Source organism: Haemaphysalis longicornis, unplaced genomic scaffold, assembly GCF_048455015.1.
Source record: "Haemaphysalis longicornis isolate Haplotype H1 unplaced genomic scaffold, Haemaphysalis longicornis Haplotype H1 scaffold_3, whole genome shotgun sequence".
Lineage (NCBI taxonomy): Eukaryota > Metazoa > Arthropoda > Arachnida > Ixodida > Ixodidae > Haemaphysalis > Haemaphysalis longicornis.
In genome coordinates, this window is record NW_027526335.1 from 11,162,329 (window position 1) to 11,184,327 (window position 21,999).

Sequence of the window (21,999 nt, forward strand, 5' to 3'; positions counted from 1 at the left end):
ATGGCATAGCACAGTAAAAAAAAAAAAAGCTTTTAGCTGATTGTGATGGCATAAAAGCACCAGTGCCAACTGCAGCGCAAATGTTGCCACGTATGGTTATTAACTGGATTAAGCCAGTAGCCTGAGCACACAGTGACTACGATTCCACGAAAGACAAAAGATGGTACTGCAATTGTTTTCAGGTTTACATTGTACTTCTGACAACATACAGCACCACAAATGTAATAATTTTTTGTTGTTTTTGTTCAAGCACAGTCCACCACCCTATTTTCTTTTTCCCCAGGAGTAGGGGGGAAAGGAAAACTTGGGAAATTTTTATTGTTACAATTTGTTGCTGATTTTTTATTGGGACATAAACACGGATCTGCTTTTGGAGTATTCATGTCAGTGCTAACAAAAGTGATTGCACTGGTGGGAATGCTTTCTTCGTCTGCTCAAATGGTGCACATGGGCCAGTGGCTGACTCACTTTGCGCAATCCTGGTTTACCCACACACTATGCTACTAGTATTTCACCCAGCCTCAAGAAAATGAACAGCTGCTGATTAGGGGGCCATGGGGCCAACCATGCAACTCAGCTTACCTCTTTCAATTTCTCCCCTTTCAGGTTTAGGCCAATCTCAGAAAGGTGGCTGGTCACCAGCTTATCAAAATCTTGCTCCAGTTCATCATCTGCAATGAGAGGCACGTCAGAACACAAGCCCCTTGTACTATACAAGCACCATCTTGATGGTTGTTTCCCACAAGCAACTACTTTCCATAAACATCCACGTGTACACACCACAAAAGCTATTTATCATGGCCTGTTCACATCAGCCATGATATGTCCTCATACAGTGGATCGCTAGAGGCAGATATTTGCCTGACACAGCAATTTAGCTTCCACCAGACGTACCTCATTCCACCAGCTTCCACCCTCCACCAGCTTCCATGCACCTTCTACCAGACATGTCTAGTAGAAAGAATTGATGCAATTCAAAATTGTTCAGCCAGATTTGCTTTCTCTGATTATGCATTCTTCACGAGCATCACTCAGCCTAAAAAGACGTGCCACTCTTACCCTGCTCAGTCACCACCGAAAAATTTCAGGACCAACACCTTATCACAACACCAAGCATCCACATCCCTCCACAACTTCATTTTTTTAAATCAATGCAAAGACAGCTTACAGGTTTCATACCCTTGTCCTAAGACAAACACGTCTGCACAATAATTCTTCATTCGTTCAACTAGAAATTAGAACAGTCTACCAGGCAGCATTGTTATTACAAACAGACCGAGAGGTATTGTAAGCTTTCCTAACAACCTAAAATCTCCTTTAACTGATTTCCCGCAGGATGCAATCTGCCCCCCGCTTGGTAACCTAGTAGTATTAAATTCATGCTCACAAGTTCAGTTCCCTCACTCACAACACCACCCCGCCTTTGCGTTGTTGCTGTATCATTTAGCAACATTTCACTTTATTATTTTTTTTGTGCTAATAAGTCTCTGCTTTAATTTTATTTGCTATAAAATGATGATTACATGTGAATGAACATTTCAGTTTTTTTTTTTTTTTGCTTTCTCCCTATTTGTGCCTTGAATATTTCAACTGCATAGCTTTCACTGGTATTCCCGAACGTTGTTTGTTTCCCCACCCCTCATGCCATTTCCCTTCACAGGAAAGGCTCCCCCCCAAAAAAGTCTTTAAGAGCAAAGAAGTAAATGAAGAAACTCCCCGAATGCACACCTGCCATTCATGCGAGCTGGCACGATGGACAGGTTGGCCGCTCTTCTCCACTTTGCACAGCATGAGCTCTGAGCAGCTCACGTCACAATGTCCATGCTTCATACACTACCACACCTTGGGCGTCACGTGACCGACCAGTCCTAAACTAAAATCACTGCGTGTACAGACAGCTTGCTGAATTTTAGAGCAGCCAGAGAAAATTGGGTGCAGTGACTGGCAATCCATTAGGAAGGGAGCTGGTTGCATGGCACAATCAGCGATTCGGAACCTGGCTCTCGCCTTGCCCAGTCCTGTTAGTTCACTCCTTCAACGTTCCAGCTTCTACAAGCACTGCACAAGGCCCCACGTGCAGTTCCGAAACGCTACCTGGGGTGTCATCTGCTGCTGGCAGGCTCTCGCACGTCCTCTTGATCTTGTCGAGGAGGGCAGTCAGCTCGGCCTTTTCCTGCTCCCCGGCCTCCATCAGCTTCTGCTGCACCGCCGTCTTCCGCTCGCCACACAGCATCTCCAAGGCTTCCAGGTGCACCAGGCCTGAAGCAACCAACAGTGGCGCAGTGCAAAAGCTGGGGCACAGTGCGCACACCAAGGTTTCATATCCACAGACAGCGTGTGCCTTTGCACCAGGACCAGATGCAACTGCTAAGCTGCCACCATCACTTCCACACCCAGCAACCTCCCCTCTGTGCTCAATGTCCCCAGCCTGGCACTCTACACCATATAGCACGGGCGTGCCAACACACTCCAGATTTGCCCCCACTTCCCAGCCCCGCCTTCGCGCAGTGGAGGGCTTCCCTGGCCAGCCCAGACCCAGATGCTCAGCTCAACCTGGTGACCCGAGCAAGGACAGCCAGTCGTAGCCAAGGAATCCAGGACTAGGGATGCCTTTCACACAGCGAAGCCCATAAGATCAGCCTCTGCTCGACGAATAAAAAAATTTGTTCTCTCTATCTCTCACTTCAGTTTTTCAGTCAGACGAATTTGGCAGGATAATCTCTATTAACTTCTGCGAGCCCGTACAGGCAAAGCAAAGAGGACTGTAAACAACACAGACACGAACACACCACAATTCCAGGACATTGCATGACCAGTGGAATTCTCAGGCTACACTGACAGGTGACGCTCGCACAGGGCTGCGAATAATTGAAACTTTAGTTTCCAAGCAGCTACAACAAGATGACGGACTGTCTAAAGCTGCTTGCTTGAGCAAGCACTTACAACTACTAAAAATTTACGCATCATCACAAACAGAAAAGCACAGCCTGAATCAGATTAAAAAAAAACAAAAAAAGCAGTTAGTTCATACAGCCCGAAAAATACATGACCAGCTGCATTATTTATGTATTCGTTCTGTCAAACCTTGCAGACACACTTCATGTTTGTAAACAAAGTCTACTGTAGGCATGCACCGCTAGATTGCCTACAGTGTTCAAACTGTAGCTATTTTGACAGCCCTTATTGCAAACATCATCAGCACAACGCCTATAAAACCTTTTCTGCTACTGCCATCGCTATCGGAACAGCAGTCGCTATTAGTGCTACTGCCATCAGACCTCTGTGACGCTGCGTTGCGAATCATTTACTCAAATCTAGACCAGCCCCAATTTTAAAAGCCAACCCACAAAGATCATAAAATCAATCAGAAAAAAAGAAAAACTCGAACGTAAGCCATGCAGCTGGGCAGACTTCAGTGTCACCAAGTGCGTTTTCAATGTTAACGAACTGCCGATTAACCTTTCTAGGATGGCATGTCTCACTTCCCCTTTCACTGACGGCGTTCTTTGATTCATGCCAAACTCTCGCCGTGCCTGGAAGTTTGATGGGCTCTCTGCTGCCAGCACCACTTTTCCAACACAGCACTATAATGGCACTGCCTCCTCGATAGCCACCAAGCCGGCAGCAAAATTGTAGAACCACTGCACTACTGTCAAGCCAATAAAGAACAACGAGCACGGTCAAAATAGGGGCCTGCACTCTCATTGGCTACAGCCATGGATCCCAGTGCCAACAATGTTGTCATTGTAGTCGGGTGCCAGTTTTTTTGTTTCGAAGAGTACTTTGCACACCTGAATCAAATCTAAGCCATCCTAGAAGTTTGATACCTCATAATTCAAAAAATGTGTTCAGCCTAGATTCGAATAAATACGGCGGGTGATACATCTTCACCAGAGCAGGAGAAAGTTAACGGCAAATTTCGACTGGTTTCTGAACACCTGTAATCTTTACTGAGAGAGTGGAAAGGTCAGGCATTCCGAACAGATCCACAGCCAAAGCATCAAACAGCCAGCTCTACGTGCCCATTCACGGAGCTCACCCTGGTGTTCATCGAAGAGCTTGCTGTAATTGACCGCGTCATCAGCCTCTTCTGCTTTCCTTTCCTCAGCCTCTTTCTCAGCCTTCATCTTGGCTTCGCGCAGTACCTGCACAACAACCAGCACTTTCTCATGAGCCACTCTACCTAGTGGTGCCCACACTAGATGGTTTCACAAGTTAACGGCTGCCCCCCCACCCTTTTTTTTCGAAGGAACTTCAAAAGTTCACAAAGGCACCTTCCTTGAGCAAAGCTTCCTCCTTCATAAAGGCAGGTCAAAAATTTTGCTCCTCTGCAAGGCACACTGGTTGATGACAGCTGTTTTTCACATCAGTGCTACCCAGAAAAAAAAAAAAAAAAAAAAGCAAACTAGAAACACATAACTTAGGCCCTGGTGGAAGTGATGACACGGCAGCTTGTAGCATTTCCTGTGGCAAAGGAAATGCAGTCTTGTCGTAGACACTTCATCGTTTGGCACGGGCTGCCTCAAATTTTTACCAGGCCGTTAATACATGAATGTCCCTCACGAATTACTTGAATCATGAAGATGCAGGATGCAAGAAGCATATCACTAAGAACCCGCCGCGGTGGCTCAGTGGCTAAGGCGTTGCGCTGCTGAGCACGAGGTCGCGGGTTCGATTCCCGGCCGCGGCGGCCGCTTTCCTTATGGAGGCGAAAAGCAAAAACATCCGTGTGTACGAGATTTCGGCGCATGTTAAAGATCCCCAGATGGTCAAAATTAATCCGGAGCCCTCCACTACAGCGCGCCTCATTGCCTGCATTGCGTCGGCGCGTTAAACCCTACAATCAATCAAATCAATCATATCACTAAGGAGCTGGGGACCAGTACAGCCTGCCCATCGATTTGCAAGAGCAGTAAAGATTTTATTCACTGGCAAGGCACGCATGCAGGCAACCATGCAAGTGTGCCGCCACTGGTTACGTCGGGTTCTGCGGGATGGCGGTAGTTGTCCATGCTAAGCACAAGTTGTGTTGGACATTCCAAACTCTACCCACCGAATGCAAAGTAATGCCTCGAGTCTAATGTAAGTGCAATTAATAACATCTCTGTTGACACCACTATTGAGAATCGGGTTGAAATGGAGTACACGACGCACACCGGTGTTTCTTTCTTTCTTTCTTTCTTTCTTTCTTTCTTTTTTGCGTGCGGCCGCAGTGGCGCAAGCCGCGCCATGTCTATGGCGCAGCAGCCATGTCTGTGGCCGTTTCTAGTGTTGCCAAATGAAGAAATTGACAGCTAAACTTTTCAGTGAATACAACCTATAGATATGCACTAGATGGCCAAGCATGCATTCCTCACATTCAACCCTGTGGCCCTACCTCAGAGAGGCTGGTTTTGCCCTCGAACATGGCTCTCTTTTTGCGGAGCCCAGGGTCCCCTTCCGTCAGGATGTCCATGGTCTTCTTGCCAATCATTTCCAGGGTGTCCAGGCCGCCACTCAGCACCTTGGAACCCTGGAACCAGAACAGAGAGCAATAAACATAACATCACCTCCCACTACTCCCTCTAGATGGAGGCTGAGTGGCTTCCATCCAAGCCAGTATAAACTCTCTGCAACAGTAACAAAACGAACACGTGAATGTTTTCTCAATCTTTGAATGCACCAAATGACTCTCGTCACGGCAGCAATCACTGTTAGTACTTATTGAGCACTGGTATAATTTACAATCCCTTCCTAAAGCAAGTTGAGAAAAGCGCAAAACGTTCTCACATCAAAACTGCATCATAAGTGCATCAAAACCTTCGCTAAAAGCGCGTCCAACATTCGCTGAAAGTTAGTCCATTCAATTGTCAACCTTCTCAGACCCAAATTACAAACGAAAAATGAAACCATGCGAGGTTTTTTTTGTACACAACAAAAATGCCTCTATGAACGATCTACATGTATACTGATACAAGGTTTATTAAAGGGACCCTGCAACACTTACCATCGACTACTCGGAATGTATTTTGGGGTAAAGTCTATTGTCCCAGCAATCTCCTCCCGCAAGAATTATGAAAATCCGTTCACTATCACCGAAACTACGCAAGATGAAAAATCGCGCATAAATGGTCCCTTTCAACTCAACCGCGGACAACGCGACGAAAGCTGCGCGCTCTTTCCCAGAGAGGGGATCGGCGCACAGCGTTCTGTTCGGAGGCCTTCTATATCTCACAGGCCGGGGAGTTTCGTCCTTTTCCCCCGCAACGTGGATGGGTCTATTTCCGGTCTGGTGGCACAAAAAAGCAGGCATGGTGGCCTGCTCACAAGCAAGCGCGCAGGCTGGTAGGGCATTTTTGGAGCAATAAACGTTTGTTGTCGAGTAGGCTCATTGAAAGTGGAATATTTAGTTCGTCACTCAAACTCCGCGCGCACTCAAAACAAAATAAACACCAAAAACCAAAAGCATGCGGACAGGTTCAGACATAGAAGAGGTTCATACACGGCGCCGACGACGGCTGATTGTCACAGGAAATGCCAGAATTTAGCCACGAAGTTGACCAGCGACAGCCGATAGGACAGCCAGGACAGCCATGGCCCGATTGACGTCGCAAAGGCCATGCCAAGCGGTAGGTTTTTCCGCGTCTTTCACGGCGATTTGCGCGCTTACCACTTCACGTGCACGTGTAATATTTGGCTCGGGTGTTCCTGGCAGTGTATTCTAAACGTCGCGCTGGTTTACTTGCATTGCACGAAGAGTGTTGCAGGGTCCCTTTAACAACGGTATACAATTGTACTACAGAAGCCCGGTTGCACGCATGCACCGTGTGTTTAGAGATATTAGAGAGTTTTAGCATACTGTGTGCTCCGGGTTCCGTATGCCCCGTTTGTACCGGGACCCGACTTGGCATGTGTGCATGCGTTTTGGTAGGGCGGCTTTGTTCAGCCTGTCCTCCATGCCTGCTCGCGCATGTGCACTTAGGTCTTGGTACAAATGAAACATACGGAACCCACAGAACACATGGTATGCTAAAACTCTCAATTACCAGAGCTTCTCAGTCGACCAACCCATTTATCACGAAATGCAGTAGTTTTTTTAAAGGATTCCATTGGTACCACTAAAAAAGCTTTCGCTTTAATAGTTAGTACATGAAGACATGAAGGAATAAATGTATGTGCTGCAGAGACCATCTCCTGAAAAGTTTAGATGGGTTAATGTGAAAAAAAAAAAAACTACCGAGAACACAGATGCCAAGTTCCACTGGTTGACCTGGGATAAATTTGTGTGCTATGCAATGGGTTATCTATCCACTTTTTACTGTTTATCCCATATCGACTTCCTTCGGTAAAGATGTACTCCCATACTCTCAACCTGGCTCCAGTGAAAAGTCATAACTTATCCAGAACTAATAGCGTCAGGCTGGTGGCTGGCTTGGAATCGCTCACTCTAGCTTGAATTTCGTCAGTCCTCACTGGCTTCGGTTACCTTACCAAGTTGATGAGTGGAATTCACGATTAGGCAAGTCTGAACAGCTGCAAATGTTTTTCCAAAGAACTATGACAAAGCCCTTTCCCAAATGAGCCTCGTCAGCATCAGCAATCTTATTAGCTAACCCAATGCATGACCACAAACTTTACCCATCACTTCCACGTGAGCCTACCTTGCAACGCTCAGACCCAGATTGAGTACTCAGTTTTTTTCCGATCATACTTCTGTCTAGTTCCCACTTCATCCGTCAATCTACATTTATCACCGCACAATGTGCCCCAGCACCATTTGCTGTTGTCCGTTCACACCACGTTTCAAGCCTAATATCACTACTCTTTTCATTAGAGCCAGAATGTCTTCAATTTGCCTCGCAAATAATGACACGCAATAGGCCTCTCGGCTTCATACTTGCTAGTGTCTCTTTTACCATGGCTTTTTAGGCCCACCCAAGTTTTCTTTCAAGGCGCTTTGTGATACACCAAGTTACTATCTATGTGATGGTGGGTTTCCCTTTTTTTTATGGCATTAGTAAGCAACACTCGTTATTGTAAAAGGTGCTTGCTGCCTGCCTGAATGCATTGTTCAGAAATAATGCCTCTTCACCAATTTTGGACTCAAAGAAATCAAGTACACATGCAACCTTCACCTCCATCACTAAGCAATACACACATATTTCCCGTCTTTTGTTTTCTGTTCTTGATATTAAAACGATTAATTTTGTTCCATGCTCCTGCCATGCTCCTAAGGCAAGGATTCCCCGTGTTCTTGCGCTAGACAAATATCGCAATGTCACCTTGCTTTAGTCTCTTGATGTAGTACTATCGCGCTCAATTTGACTCACAACATGCGAGCGGCGGAGCTTTAGCTCTTCTGATAATCATCAGAACCCCTCCCACCACCGCAGGTAACTACTGCCTTTTACCTAGTGAATGCGCAACGCGTGAATGCGCCCGGTGTAGTTTAGCACAGCCTTGAGCTGCGGCCCAAAAATTGCGACTGTGACGCATGGTGGTTTCACTACTATTGTAGCAGAAAGAGCCGTAGCTCGCCTATCATACATTTTCATTACTTGAAGTACATTTGAGCACCGAAACTGAGCAGTGGGCCATTGTTGACGCAATAGAACGAGAAAAAGCACCTTTGATTGCAAGAAGCATCGTAAAAATTTTAAGCAGACACAGCTTCAAGCAATGGAAATGTAGGATGTGCAGTTCTTTAGCGATAACAGCAAGGAACACCCCATGCGTAACACTTCTTATTATTCGCTATGTAAAAGGCAGCAGTCACTCGCAAGCAGCGGGTATTGATGATTATTGGAAGAGCTAAAGCCCCTCTCCTGCTAGTTTTTGAGTGCTGCTTGCGCGTTGCAAGTCAAATTGAGCGCGACAGTACATTCAATGGATTTTCAATCCTTAATGGACGCTGCTTCTTCCTTGCTCACATCATTTCAGGGGAAAGCAAGACAAGGCGGCCAAGTATGGCGATCAGGCTGGTTTACTCACAGTGGCCTCAATGGCCTTGGTGAATGCGGTGACTCCACTCAGGATGCCACCAACCCCTGAGCCATCAGGCTTGTCCTCCGACTGGGCAGCCTTGCTTGCATCTGAAAGCATGCATTTTATACAAGCTGAGCCGGCTTCCTTCAAAACAAGGGTGACCACGTGTGTTCAACAAGGCAGCCCGTTTGGGAATTTTTACATGCTGCAGTCTGTCTTTTTAAAAATATGCACTCAACAAAGTTTTTAAATCCACTTCATACAGTTATTTTGCATAAGAAAGTTCGTGGAAAAACATTTAGGCTAGCTTCACCAATGCTTTCTTCAGCTGTCGAGATTTTTGATACCCTGAATCACTGGGGGAGAAAGTGTAGAAACAATTTTTTGCTATTTTGGAATTTTCAGAGTAGCTATACCAGATTTCATGCTTTTGCCATTTTTCAGGCTGCTGAGAGTGGCATATCTGTGACCCTTGGCACCGTGACCAACCGACATGGGGCAACCTGCATTTACACTTTGGTGCCCCTTTAAACAGATCGGGCATAAGACTTCAACTTTCAAGATTCCTTACTGATCTGCATTCGAGAATGTGCATACTCTAGTAACAACATGCACTGCAAGACAAAAAAAACCCCTTGAGATCTTGTCCAAAAACACACACTGCAGCTGAATAATTGAAAGCACCTAAAAATCAGTCTCTCTTCCACACACCTCCATCGTCAGCCTACTCAGGTCCACTGCAGGACGAAGGCCTCTCCCACTGACCTCCAACCGCTCCTGTCCTGCGCTGCTAGAGTCCACAGTTCACCCCCCCATTTCGTTATTTCATCCCTCCATCGGATTAATGGCCTTCCCCTTCTCCTAGACCCATCTGTTGGTATCCACTCTGTTACGCTAATTGTCCGCCGGTTGTCAGTTCGTCTCACTACACGGCCAGCCCAAGTCCATTCCCTTTTCTTTATCTGAACTATGATATCTTCTGCTCTAGTTTGTTCTCTGATCCAGGTAGCTCGTTTTCTGTCCCTGAGTGTTACTCCTAACATTATTCATTCCATGGCCTGTTGAGCCGACCTAAGTTTGCTTTCTAATTGTTAAGTAAGGCGCCAAGTTTCAGCTCTGTATGTCATCACCGGCAGTATACAGTGGTTGTAGATTTTTCTTTTGAGTGACAGAGGTAGCTTACTTTTCAGTATTTGGAGTGCTTGCCGAGCGCTCCCGAACCCATACCTATTCTGGGCCGGATTTCTCTCTCATGGTTGGAGTCAGCACTAACCATCTGTCCGAGGTAGTTATATCCTTTTACTTCATCTAGCGTTTCGTTTCCTAAGCTGAAGAGGACGCTTTTGGAAGGCTTATTCCTCATTACTTCAGATTTATTCATATTTATTTCCGGGCCCATGGCCGTGCCTTCTGATTGTAGTTCCTCAAGCCTTGTTTGCAGGTGTTCTGGAGTCCAACTCAGCAAGACTATGTCGTCCCCAAACCTCAAATGGCTGAAGTATTCCCCGTTCATCCTTAATCCTATGTTTTCCCCCTCAAGCTTTCTAAATACCCCCTCCAGACATGTTGTGAATGGTTTTGGCGAGATGGTATCTCCCTGTATCACTTCCTTCCGGATCGGGAATTCATCACTTTCCTTCTGGAGGGTTATCCTGCCCGTGCATTCATGATATACGACTTCTAGGAGTCTTATGTAGGTATCCTCTATTTCCTGGTCTTTTAGTGCTTCTAGCACGGCTGCAGTGAGTAAAGAATCAAAGCTTTCTCGTAGTCTGTAAATGCCATGTAAAAGGGTTTAGTGTATTCTGCAGATTTTTCTATCCCTTGATTGACAGCATGAATGTGATCCATAGTTGAGTACCCTTTCCGAAACCCCGCCTGCTGTCTCGGTTGTTGGAAATCCAGACTGTCACCTATGCGGCTAACTACAACTTTGGTAAAAAGATTGTACACAACAGAGAGCAGGCTGATGGGTCTATGATTCTTGAGGTCCTTGGGATCGCCCTTCTTATGAATCAGGATAATTCTGGCATTTTTCCAGGCTATGGCACTTTCTGAACCTTCAAGAATTCCAAAAATTGTACAGCAAGCTTTTCCAGCACAATAACTCCTCCCTCCTTTAAAAGATCCACGGTTATGCCGTCGTCACCTGCAGCTATTCATCTTTTCATGCCTTTGAGAGCCTTTCCCACCTCCTCTTTAGTTACTAGTGGGACATCGCTAGTTGAGCTTGTACTCTCAGTAGTTCCCCTGGCCTAACATCGCTGGCATACAGCCTGGTGCAGAATCGTTTTGCTACCTTCATTATTTCACCCAAGTTGTGCGTTATGTTTCCCTGCTCATCTCAGTGCGTGCATCCTGTCTGCTGATGGCTAGCTTCCTCTTTGTTGCTTTCAAGCTTCCCCCCATTTGCAGCATTTCCTCGATCACTGCCCCGTTATATGCACGAATGTCATTCGTTTTACAATGCTGTTAATCAGTTTCGACAGCTCAGCTAATTCTATCTGATCCGCTGTACTTGGCACTTTTATGTCCTTATGTTTGGCAATTAGTTCCTTTGTTTTCTTAGTTATTTTTCAGTTTGTTACCTACATGTTGCTTCTCCCACAGCTACTCCAGGTTCACTGATTGCCAATGTTAAATTGCCATTTAGCGTGTGTACACTGACCTCGTTCTGCTCGTCCAGCAAGCGCAAATTAAGAGTTATTTTAAATGCCTGCTATCTGGCCCTGACTGACCCCATGCGGGGTTTCTAGTTATCATGAGTTTCCTCCTTTCTCTTTAGAGATTCAGCCTTAGCTTGCATCTAACCATCCTATGATCGCTGCTCCGATTCTTACTTAGCACCTCTACATCTTGCACAATACTGGGGTTGTCACTTAAAATGAAGTGAATTTCGTTTTTTGTTGTACCATCGGGACTTTTCTATTCTTTCATTTGTAGGAGAATGTGTTCCATCAATCTCAGGTTATGTCTCTCTGCAAATCCCACCAGTGCATCTCCTCGGCTGTTGAGATTGCCTATTCCAAAGTTTCCCACTGATCTCCCTCCCATTTGCTTCTTACCAATCTCTGCGTTGAAGCCTCTCATCACAATTGTGAACTGCGTTGTTGCCTTCTTCATTGAAGGTTCAACGTCCTCGTAGAAGCTGTCTACGGCTTCGTCATCATAGCTGGTTGTTGGCGCATAGGCCTGTACTATCTTTAACCTGGATCGCTTGTTTAACTTGGTTCCAACAGCTACGACTCTGTTGCTAATGCTGAAAAACTCCTCCACATTTCCTTTTGTTTCTCTGTGGATTACAGATCCCACCCTGTGTTTTCTCTTCTCTTGGGATCCTTTGTAGCACAGAATATGCCTGCTAGTGAGCTCCATGAAGCCTTTTCCTGTCCTTCTAACTTTGCTTAACCCTATAGTATGCCACTTAATGTCCGAGAGCTCCTCTAGTAGTACAGCTAAGCTTCCCTCACTAGACAAGGTGCGTGCGTTGAACATTGCCAGGGTCAAGTTCCAATGATGGCCTGTGTGGACCCAGAGATTCTGCACCTCGAGTGCAGCGAACTGTGTGCTCTACCTCATCACTTTAACGACCACACACAAGGGCGAAAACGCACAAAAAGCAGGCATTGCAGTTTCTGCTAGCTGCTGCAGTGAAGCACTGTGGTGTGGCAATGCAGCAGGAAAAGCACACACTGCCACCTGGTGAGGGTGGCCACTATACACAGTGCAGAGCCCAAGTTGGCGACTCCACATGCTTGCACACAATGTTGATCCACAGGCCTGCTGACCTGCATCCCCAGCAGCCTGGCCTGGATCCGCCTCCACTGATGCCTTGTCCGCCTGTGCAAGTTCCTCTGGGCTTGGCGCACCAAGCGTCGACTCGACAGTCTCAATGACGGTGCCGATTCCCTGTGCTGAAATCACAAGCACAAATTTTTATGCCAAATCTATTTGTTTCCATGACTGATTTGAACTCGGTGGCTCTCAAGGCTAATTACTTCGCCTTGAGAGCCACCGAGAAATGAGTACAAAACAAATCAATGACTTCGTAGCCCCCTTTTCAGTCAATTTATTTTATTTTATAATAACCTGAATTTCCCACAAGGCAGTGCAGAATGAGAACAGAGGAAAGGATGAAGAAAGGGTTGTGCCATACTCACAGACTTGGTTGGTGAAGGTGCTTACTGAGGTGGCCGCTGTTGACAGTATAGACGACCCCCATTTTCCGAAACCCCAGTTTATTGAAGAGCCCTGCAAATGAGCAGAGAATATGCTGTTATAGATTATAGTATCAAGCCTGTTTATGGCGCAAGGATTACTGGAAGGGAACTGGAGTTGGGGACAAGCAGCAAAGAATTGCATGCAATACACTTGGGAATAACATAGCGGTACACAAGACAAGCAGAACAACATGAAAAGTGTTTTTTTCTTTTGCAACGCAGTTGATTTGGCACAACGAGCCACAATCCTCTTTTATGTCAGCAGTGCTGCTACAAGTGCTTTGCTTTTGGACAAGGCTGGAGGTGTTTTATGCCCATCTGTCAGTCTACTATGACTAAATGTGAGAGTGATCTCACCTTAACAAGACCGCAGCATACGACTTTGCCTAATTTGCAAGATTGGGGCTTTTATACCTCCCCAAATTCCTGTTGGCGGGAACTGATGTGCTATCACTCAGCAATTTGCGATTAAAGAGGTACATCTTCCCATGCCCTGCTTTTGCCTTTTTTTTTAACACGGCGGTGTTTTATTCTGGGATACACAAACATTTGAGTGACGTCACATCCATCATGGAAATGACGCCAGTACAACGATGCAAGCGGCCTGTAAAGGGTGCACCCCTGCACACACGGTCTTCTTGCGGGGAAGCAACCTTTAGAACCAATGAGTACGTTATACTTAGGGTTATTTGTTTTCGGGTTTTATATTTTAACACGAAAGTGTTTTATGCCGGGATACACCAAGATTTCCCTGACGTCATATCCATCACGGAAATGACACCAGTCCACCTTTGCCAAAGCGACCCGCCAGCAGGACGTCGCTCGCCAAGCACACCCACAAGACAGCCCCCGACCCGGAAATCATGCTCAGCTGCAGATTTTGCTGCACTCACTTTCGTGTTTTGCTGATTCCTACGACAGAGGAATTAACCACAATTTTTTTTCCCCACCATAATGTGGTGCAGCTGGGCAATAGCAAAAATGGGGCAATGAGCAAGTTGACTTCAAGTTAAAGGGCTTGAATGATACAGCAGGCCACTCGAAATGGGCTATCGACGATTAAACCTAGTAAGAGCTAGTAGGGCATTCCGCCTATGCAACCACATAGCCACAAGTTCTAGAATTTACTTTGAACGATGAAATTGTCCCTCACGAGATTACTGGGATACAAATCGACAACTTGGATTCAATCAAACACTCATCTTTCAACAGCCTGGCCAGCTAGAGTTTATTGGCCTTGGAGCCGTGCAGATTTTTCTGGGAACCATGCTGAAATCCCTACACTGTTACAAGAGCCACTCAGAGAGGATGCCGCGGCCCTGTTATGCCTGTGCCAGCCCATCATGGGTTCCGTGGGTATGCACTACCACACTTTTTTATTTTCCTAACTATCTAGCTTAAATAACTGCAGCTTCCAGTAAACGTAACACATTTGTTACTCTGATTACAAAAAATGTGCTTCAGTTTAGTGCGGTTCAACAAAGTTTGTTTAGCGATTGCTCAGTGTTCACGCCAAGAGCAAGCAGTGACAAGACAAAACACAGACACTGCTTGGCCCAGTCAACCACGAATGCGCAGTGAATTTGGATGCAGCCAAGTGCCTCCTTGTATCATTTCCTGATGGCTCGCACCCTTGCTCTTTTGCCCTATCCCCCACCTCCCACCCCTCCATGAAATGAATGAGCGACCAGGTGCTTTTACTTTGCACCTGCATGAGGCACTGGCTTGACCTTGGCTGAGCTTGAAGGTCAGCTTCAGCTTGATGCCAAGAGACACTGATGGAACAAGGCACTTTCTGTGTTTTAGTCTGGAGTAACTAAGCTTCCGCCCTGAAAACAAAGTGCAGTTTTATGATGTACACCTTCAAGGCCCCTTTATAGTTGGAAGTTAGCCAGCTACCACCAACACAAAGATTATGGTGACAATAAAAACTAGCAAAGGCAATGTGTGTTGGCCCTGGCTTGAAATTGAATAATGAATACCCTTCCGGAAAGTGTGTGTAAATGTGTTAGTATGTGGGTGCGAGTAAACGTATGAACGTACCAAGTCACTGACCAGCGTTCCGTTCACTTCCTTTTTGCTTTCTTTTGATTATTTTCCAAACTGTTCTTTTTTTAGTGTTTGCATTACTGCGATAAGGCGTGGCTTTGAGCATACTTGTAAAGCCTCGTAGGCAGCCCAAATAACACGCAGCTTGCAAATTTGGCATCGAAATTTTGATTCTGTACGCAGATTCTATGCGCGCACCGAACGTGCGTGCGTGTTGTCGGAGGCATAGAGGAGGTAAACAAACCTCATCTCTCGAAGCAGCGTGCGCCAGCCGCTCCAAGACGCTCATCTCCTTCTCCTTCGCGGGCGTCTCGGCTGCGTCTTTCTTCGGTTCGGCCTTCGCATCGCTATCACCTTCCGCTACAGATGTCTTCTCCGTGACGGCGTCGTCCGCTGCACCTTTGGTTCCGCTGGCCGCCTCAGAAGCCAGCCCGTCCCCCCTGTCTTTGCTGTCGCGGACGGGCGACTCGGTCTCCTTGATCTTGCCCAGCTTCTCAGACGCTGTTCGCCCACGCTTTTTCCCCTTCAATTCTTCGACATCTTCGTCGGCGCTCTCAAATGCCTCCTCCGATTCAGACATCTGCAGTAAATTATAAAAAAAAATCAATGCATTATTGCCGTATTCAGAGCAGATTGCCGTTAATGCTTACTACGTTCAACAAGTGATCGCTATTTTTGTTCTCTTTACAGGTAAAGCATTCATTGTGCTCAAGCGTCGTTATGTGTATATAGCCTTTTTTTTTCGCACAATAAAATATTCGTTTAATAAGCTTAAATGCTTCGATTGTACATTTCGGGTACCTCATGGCGACACGTCAAATGAATCCGTAGAAGACTGCGAGCATATGTGCAATGACGGATTGTTTGTAGTTTAGAAAAAAGATGACAAACACGGTTCTACCTTTTGTTTTTTGAAGTAGCGTCTCCTGTATCAACACAGCTGATCAAATAAGAAGCTAGCAAGCGTTGAATGCTGCCGAAATCGGTGTCTCACAGCAAACAGCGTTCCGTGCAGCTTCTGCTCTCCTGCACTTCTGCTGCGGCAAATGGCCTGCTGATGATGACAGCTGTGCCCATGCATCGATGGCCCATGGCCTCAGTGGCAAACTCCAAACTCGCTTTGTCGTTCGCTCACAAAGGATTCCAAAATAGCAGAAACGCTAGTGAATGTGGGTGGTTTTAAGTTCGATCGGTTTGATTCCCGATAAGTTGGGACAAAACCTCTACAGAATTGCAGCAACCTGTGGAGTGGAGACGGTAGTCAACCCCAAAGTCCTTCATGAAGGGACTTTACAGTCAAATTGCCTATCTCTGGCCGAGAGTTCTTTTTGAGGCTGTTAATTTTGTGTTGTCATTCACTGTTTTGCCCAAAATTATTTTGGGTGTTACCATTACCAGACCCGGCATGCTAAAAAGTCACAACCCTTCCACCTTGTGAAGAGGGAAAATGCAGCGAAGCTGGCGCCCTGGTTGGCCCGATCTCTACGTCACAGATACATGAGGACACGCACGATTGGTGGGACGCCAAGCACACACCGGTGGCTGCCGAAGAGCGGGGGAGAGAGAACTCTATCGAGGAGTGCACACGACTCGGGAAACAGGCGGCGGCGTTCATACTCTCTCGGCCATGCTTCACTGTGCTACACACAATGAGGAAAGTCAGTTTACAAAACCAGGCTATCACCAATCCCTTTAAAGTTGGCTTCACCTCTAACTGCAAAAGCATTGCTGGGGAGCCAATTTTTTATGGGCAATATAAATCAGTCTTTATTTCAACCAAGGAAAAGATACATACACAGTGCACACAATTAAGGACCGAACAATGTTGTCAGAGGCAGAGGGTCCCACCCGTTTTATATTAAAATATGGAGGCCATAAGACTTTTTTTTTAATCAATTTTTTATAGTTCCTGCCAGGGCAGAACTCAGGGATTTTAGCCAAAAACAGCTTCGCAGTGGAAGCACACCTTCATGCCCTAAATTAATTCACAGACACTTTCAGCTGCCTGTACATGGCACGCTTCCACCAAATCTTCCTTGTACCACACCGTGACGGTCTCCTTCTCTTCATACAAATGGGGAAGAAGGGAATTCTCTGTTTCAAAAGCGTTCGCTTGGAGCAGAACTTGTATATGACTGAAGGTGGACAACATGGATATGATGCAAAACAAGCAAACGCTGCACAGCTGACGGCTGAAGAATTCTGCCCCTGGCTAGATTGATTATAACCATTGCTCATATGTGGTGAACGTAGAGGGAACATGTGGCCAGCGCACCATTTCTCTTTGAGGTGGCTCCCTCCTCCACACTTTGTGCACCCTCGTTGTTGCCATAACAACCGCCGAAAATATTTGTCCCGTGCGGACACCAATCTCTAACACAAACTTGGTGTGCTAATTGAGGCCTAGCTGTTATTCATGAACAATTTATTGCTGCCTGACACACTATAAAATGCACGCATTTGAGCTATTGTATAGGACAAAAGGCAGCTACAACAAAAGTGGCAGTTTTCTAAACGGGTGGCCTCCATTTTTGCTTGTATTTTGCAAACACACGCCAGCGTTTCTGCCTTTGCTTGCACCGCTGTCGTCTGCTCCATCTGCACCTACCAACCACTGGATATCAATTGGGAAGAGCCGTGACGCAAGGCCTCGGTGGGCCAGCCTTCGCTGCCGTTATGACACGGTTGCCAGTGGCCTCATGAGACCACGAAAAAGCCACGCGACTTACTCCACCCTTCTCCCAATGTGCCGGTGGCCACCAAAGCCTCTCCCAAGCTTTCTGTCCTTTATTAATAAAAGGGCTTTGATAAAACGACATTACATACACTGTCTGGTCCCCATCGCTTACAGCTATGGCATGGCAGACCCTGCATGCAATCAGTAGTGTTTGACACATGCCATAAGCACGCAAATAAATTATCTCACATCAAAGGTATGCACAAACAGGCACTACCAGCTAAACACACAAAAATTTAAGGGTGCAATCGCAATAAACATTTATATGCGCATATGTATGAGCAAGTCTGGACAGTTTATGAAGTGTCATTCTATCAACTGGTGTTTCATTGAAGCTGGGTCATGAAAAGCACTTCACCAAGGCTTTTTATTTAAAAAATTTGTAGCAGTTAATTTTTTATATAGAAAAATTTGCCCCGTGCTTTTTTTCCTATGAACATTGCTTTCCGGCTTCGCAATGTTGACACCTTAAAAGCGAGGGTGCAACTAACTCCTTTTTCACTTAAGCCCAGTGGTTCTCAACTGGGGGTCCGTGGACCCAAAGGGGTCTGCAAAACCCTCTTGAAGCTTTTTTATCCCCCCCCCCCCCCCCACCTCATTCTTTTTCCTTTTTTCTAAGCCTAGAACAGAAAAGCGATCTAGCCCACAAGAAACAAAAAACATCTGAAGACAACGCAGATCTGAATGCCCCCCTCCCTCCGGATGACCAGACTGCTGAATAATACTCAAATATACAACAAGCTCACCATTTGGCCGAGGAATAACAAATCCCTAACTAATAAAAAACGAAATTTGCTTTACTACAGTTAGTTACACGACCCAGATGTCATCACGATTCAAGAGGCAGAAACAGACCACGTCTGTCTCCGTGGTTACAACACCTACTTTACTACAAGCAAGTACCGCACTGTAATCCTCGTCAAGAAAGACCACACAACGGTGCAACACCATTTTTCTTCGTCATAGGAATACACGTTTATTGGGCTCCTGCCGAAGACAAGATCCCAAGCAAGCCTCTTTATATTAAACATCTACAGTCCCCCACAGGCGTCCCTCACCACTTTGAGTCACCTGACACAACTAGCAAAATGACAAGCTCAAGGGCAAAAACTCCTCCTCTTAGGTGACTTCAATGCTCCCCATGTAGCCTGTGGCTATCGCGTAACCACCAAAAAGGGAGCAGACATGTACAACATGGCGCAGCAATATCAGTTAACTCTCTGCAATGACCTAACCACCCCCAACAGAATAGGAAATATAGTGTATCTAGGGACACAACCCCTGATCTCACCTTCTCTTATAACATCAGAAACCTGGAGTCGCTCCGACTGGATGAAACATTAGGGAGCGATCACTATATAATACAGTCTGTTGTTGCCCATTACAGAACTCCTCAACGCCTCGGAAAAGCAAAGATCACTGACTGGAAAGCATTCCGTGAAGAGACCCAACCCACCAACTTCGATTCCATTGAGCAATGGTCAGAAGGAATTATTCAATCGGTTTCCAAACACACCAAAACAATTCAGCTTACCACCGATAACCCTGACACTGACCCACACCTCCTACACCTATGGGAGGCTGGGAGAAGCATGATCAAGCGGTGGAAAAAAAGAAAAACCAACCATGCCCTCAAGCTCCGCATAGCTCAAATTGCTGCCGAGGCCACCGAATATGCCCATCATTTCAGTAGACAGAATTGGAACCAATTTTGCAACCAACTACAAGGCACGCTGAACAACCGCCGAACTTCGCACATTTTCAAAAAGTTTATAGGTAATACAGAAACAAAGGCAGCCGCCGCACACCATATACGGCGTCTCATTCACCAATACCAAGGGGACGACCAACAAATACTCAGAGACCTGGCTTACCGTTACATAGGTCTCATCCCCGCCACCCCTCGTGTGCTCCCCGCTTATGCCGGTAACCCCAACCTACCTTGACAGCCCCTTTACGGAGGCGGAAATAACCGCAGCTCTTCAGGCCCTGACCAGAAACACAACACCAGGTCACGACAAAATCAACAAGACACTTAGGAACCTGGACTCTGATACCATAGAATGGTTACTGCAATACATCGAGCAATGGGAAAAGGGTCAAGTGCCCGCTTTCTGGAAACATGCCGACATCAGCTTAATTCCCAAACCTGGAAAAGCCATAAATTTCGCAAACCTACATCCAATTTCCCTGACATCATGTGTAGGCAAGTTATATGAACACATGGTGCACAATAGGCTTGCCACTTACCTCGAAGACAATGATCACTGGCCTCACAGCATGTACAGCTTCCTCTCGCACCTTTCTAGTCAAGATATACTCCTGCAAATCAAAGAAGACATCCTGGACAATCTAAGCAGCCAACACAAAAGCGCAATCTTGGCCCTTGACGTCAAAGGGGCCCTCAACAATGTCACGCACCATGCTATATTAGAAGGCCTACAGTCAACCCACTGTGGCGAGCGGACATACAATTTTGTTCAAAATTTCTCGGCAGACCGCACAGCGACAATTGGAATAGGGAACCTTAGAACAGACAAACTACCGACACCACCAAAAGGAACACCCCAGGGCTCTGTCATATCACCACTACTTTTCAATTTGGCAATGAAAGACCTTCCAGCACAATTGAATAATATCCCAGGCATAAGTCACGGTATCTACACCAATGATATCACAATATGGACATGCACGGGTTCTGCCGGCACGCAGCAGGACGCCTTGCAAGAAGCGATTCAAACCATCGAACAGTACCTTCGCCGACGTGGCCTGTACTGCTCTCCAGAACAATCCGAATTACTGCTCCTTAAAAAACGAACCAGAGGTCAACCCCCGGCGCCAATTCCTGATATAGAACTTCAAATCAACAACGCTCCAATCCCACAGGTCAAAACTCTTTGCCTACTAGGACTTACGCTACAGCAAGACGGAGCGGGCATGGCAACGCTCCATAAACTGCAAACCACAATTCATCAAGTTCTACATCTCATACGCCGTATCACAAATCGCCGACATGACCTCAAAGAACAGGACACCATTAAAATTGTGCAAGCATTAATAGTAACAAGTAGAATTACGTATGGAACGCCATATCTAGCCCTGAAAAATCACGAAAAAGAAAAACTTAATATCTTGATCTGAAAAGCCTACAAGTTTTCTCTCAGTTTACCCCTCACTGTTTCTACAGACAAATTATTGCAATTAGGTCTGCACAACACTTGGGAGAAATTGGCTGAAGCCCACAAAACTAGCCAATCGGAATGCCTAAAACTCACAAAGACGGGAAGACACACCCTACTAAAACTGGGTTACGAAGTCTCGAAAGACAACACCGCTAAACAATGCATTCTTCTACATGTTAGAGAGAACATCACTGTCGCCCCAGTACCAAGAAATATGCATCCACTCCACAACAAAGCACGACGCAAGGCCAGAGTTCAAGCTCTTCGAACTGCATATGGGAAACGGCCTGACGTTAGGTACGCATCACTATACACCAGTCGCTCAGCCCACGCCATCAGCATAGCCAATAATCAGGGACTGGAGATAGCTTCTGCTTATATATATACCACGGACATCGACACCGCCAAAGAAGCAGCCATTGCCCTTGCAGCTACTACTGGCAAAGAACATGTCACCATCATATCAGACTCACAGACAGCTTGTCGAAACTCCCAAATTGGACGCATTTCATCAACAGCAGCAAAAATTCTATCGGCCCACCCTGATTTACCCGAAATGTTTATCATATATGTTTATCATATGGACACCGGCTCATTCATCACTGGAAGGGAATGAGGCGGCTCATGCCGCAGCCCGAGCTCATACACACCAGGCGCCTCCTTCTGGGATGTCAGCCAGTCCTTCCATAAGCCCAACACGAGAAATAATCTCCAGAAGGTACAGTGACATCCTGGCCCACTACCACTTGGGACGAAGAACCTTTCCGCCTCCACATCCCAACATGTCTCGCGAAGACACGGTCGTCTACAGACAGTTACAAACTAACACATTTCCACATGGTACATT

General features: G+C 46.2%; 1 protein-coding gene across 2 annotated transcripts in view; it reads right to left on the reverse strand.

Moving 5' to 3' along the window:
• LOC144173955 (protein FAM114A2) overlaps positions 1–21,999 on the reverse strand; it is a 41,430-nt gene that overhangs the window by 11,570 nt on the left and 7,861 nt on the right. The window contains exons 2-10 of one of the 2 annotated variants that reach the window (XM_077702328.1): positions 20,221–20,292; positions 15,478–15,813; positions 13,125–13,215; positions 12,753–12,878; positions 8,971–9,071; positions 5,378–5,512; positions 4,040–4,145; positions 2,095–2,259; positions 583–671 (exon numbers count right to left, since the gene is read on the reverse strand). In XM_077702328.1, the coding sequence (XP_077558454.1) occupies positions 583–671; positions 2,095–2,259; positions 4,040–4,145; positions 5,378–5,512; positions 8,971–9,071; positions 12,753–12,878; positions 13,125–13,215; positions 15,478–15,813; positions 20,221–20,292 (1,221 nt within the window). Of the gene's footprint in view, positions 1–582; positions 672–2,094; positions 2,260–4,039; positions 4,146–5,377; positions 5,513–8,970; positions 9,072–12,752; positions 12,879–13,124; positions 13,216–15,477; positions 15,814–16,134; positions 16,295–20,220; positions 20,293–21,999 lie in introns of those variants that run through there. The other variant, XM_077702329.1, reaches the window with a different exon arrangement.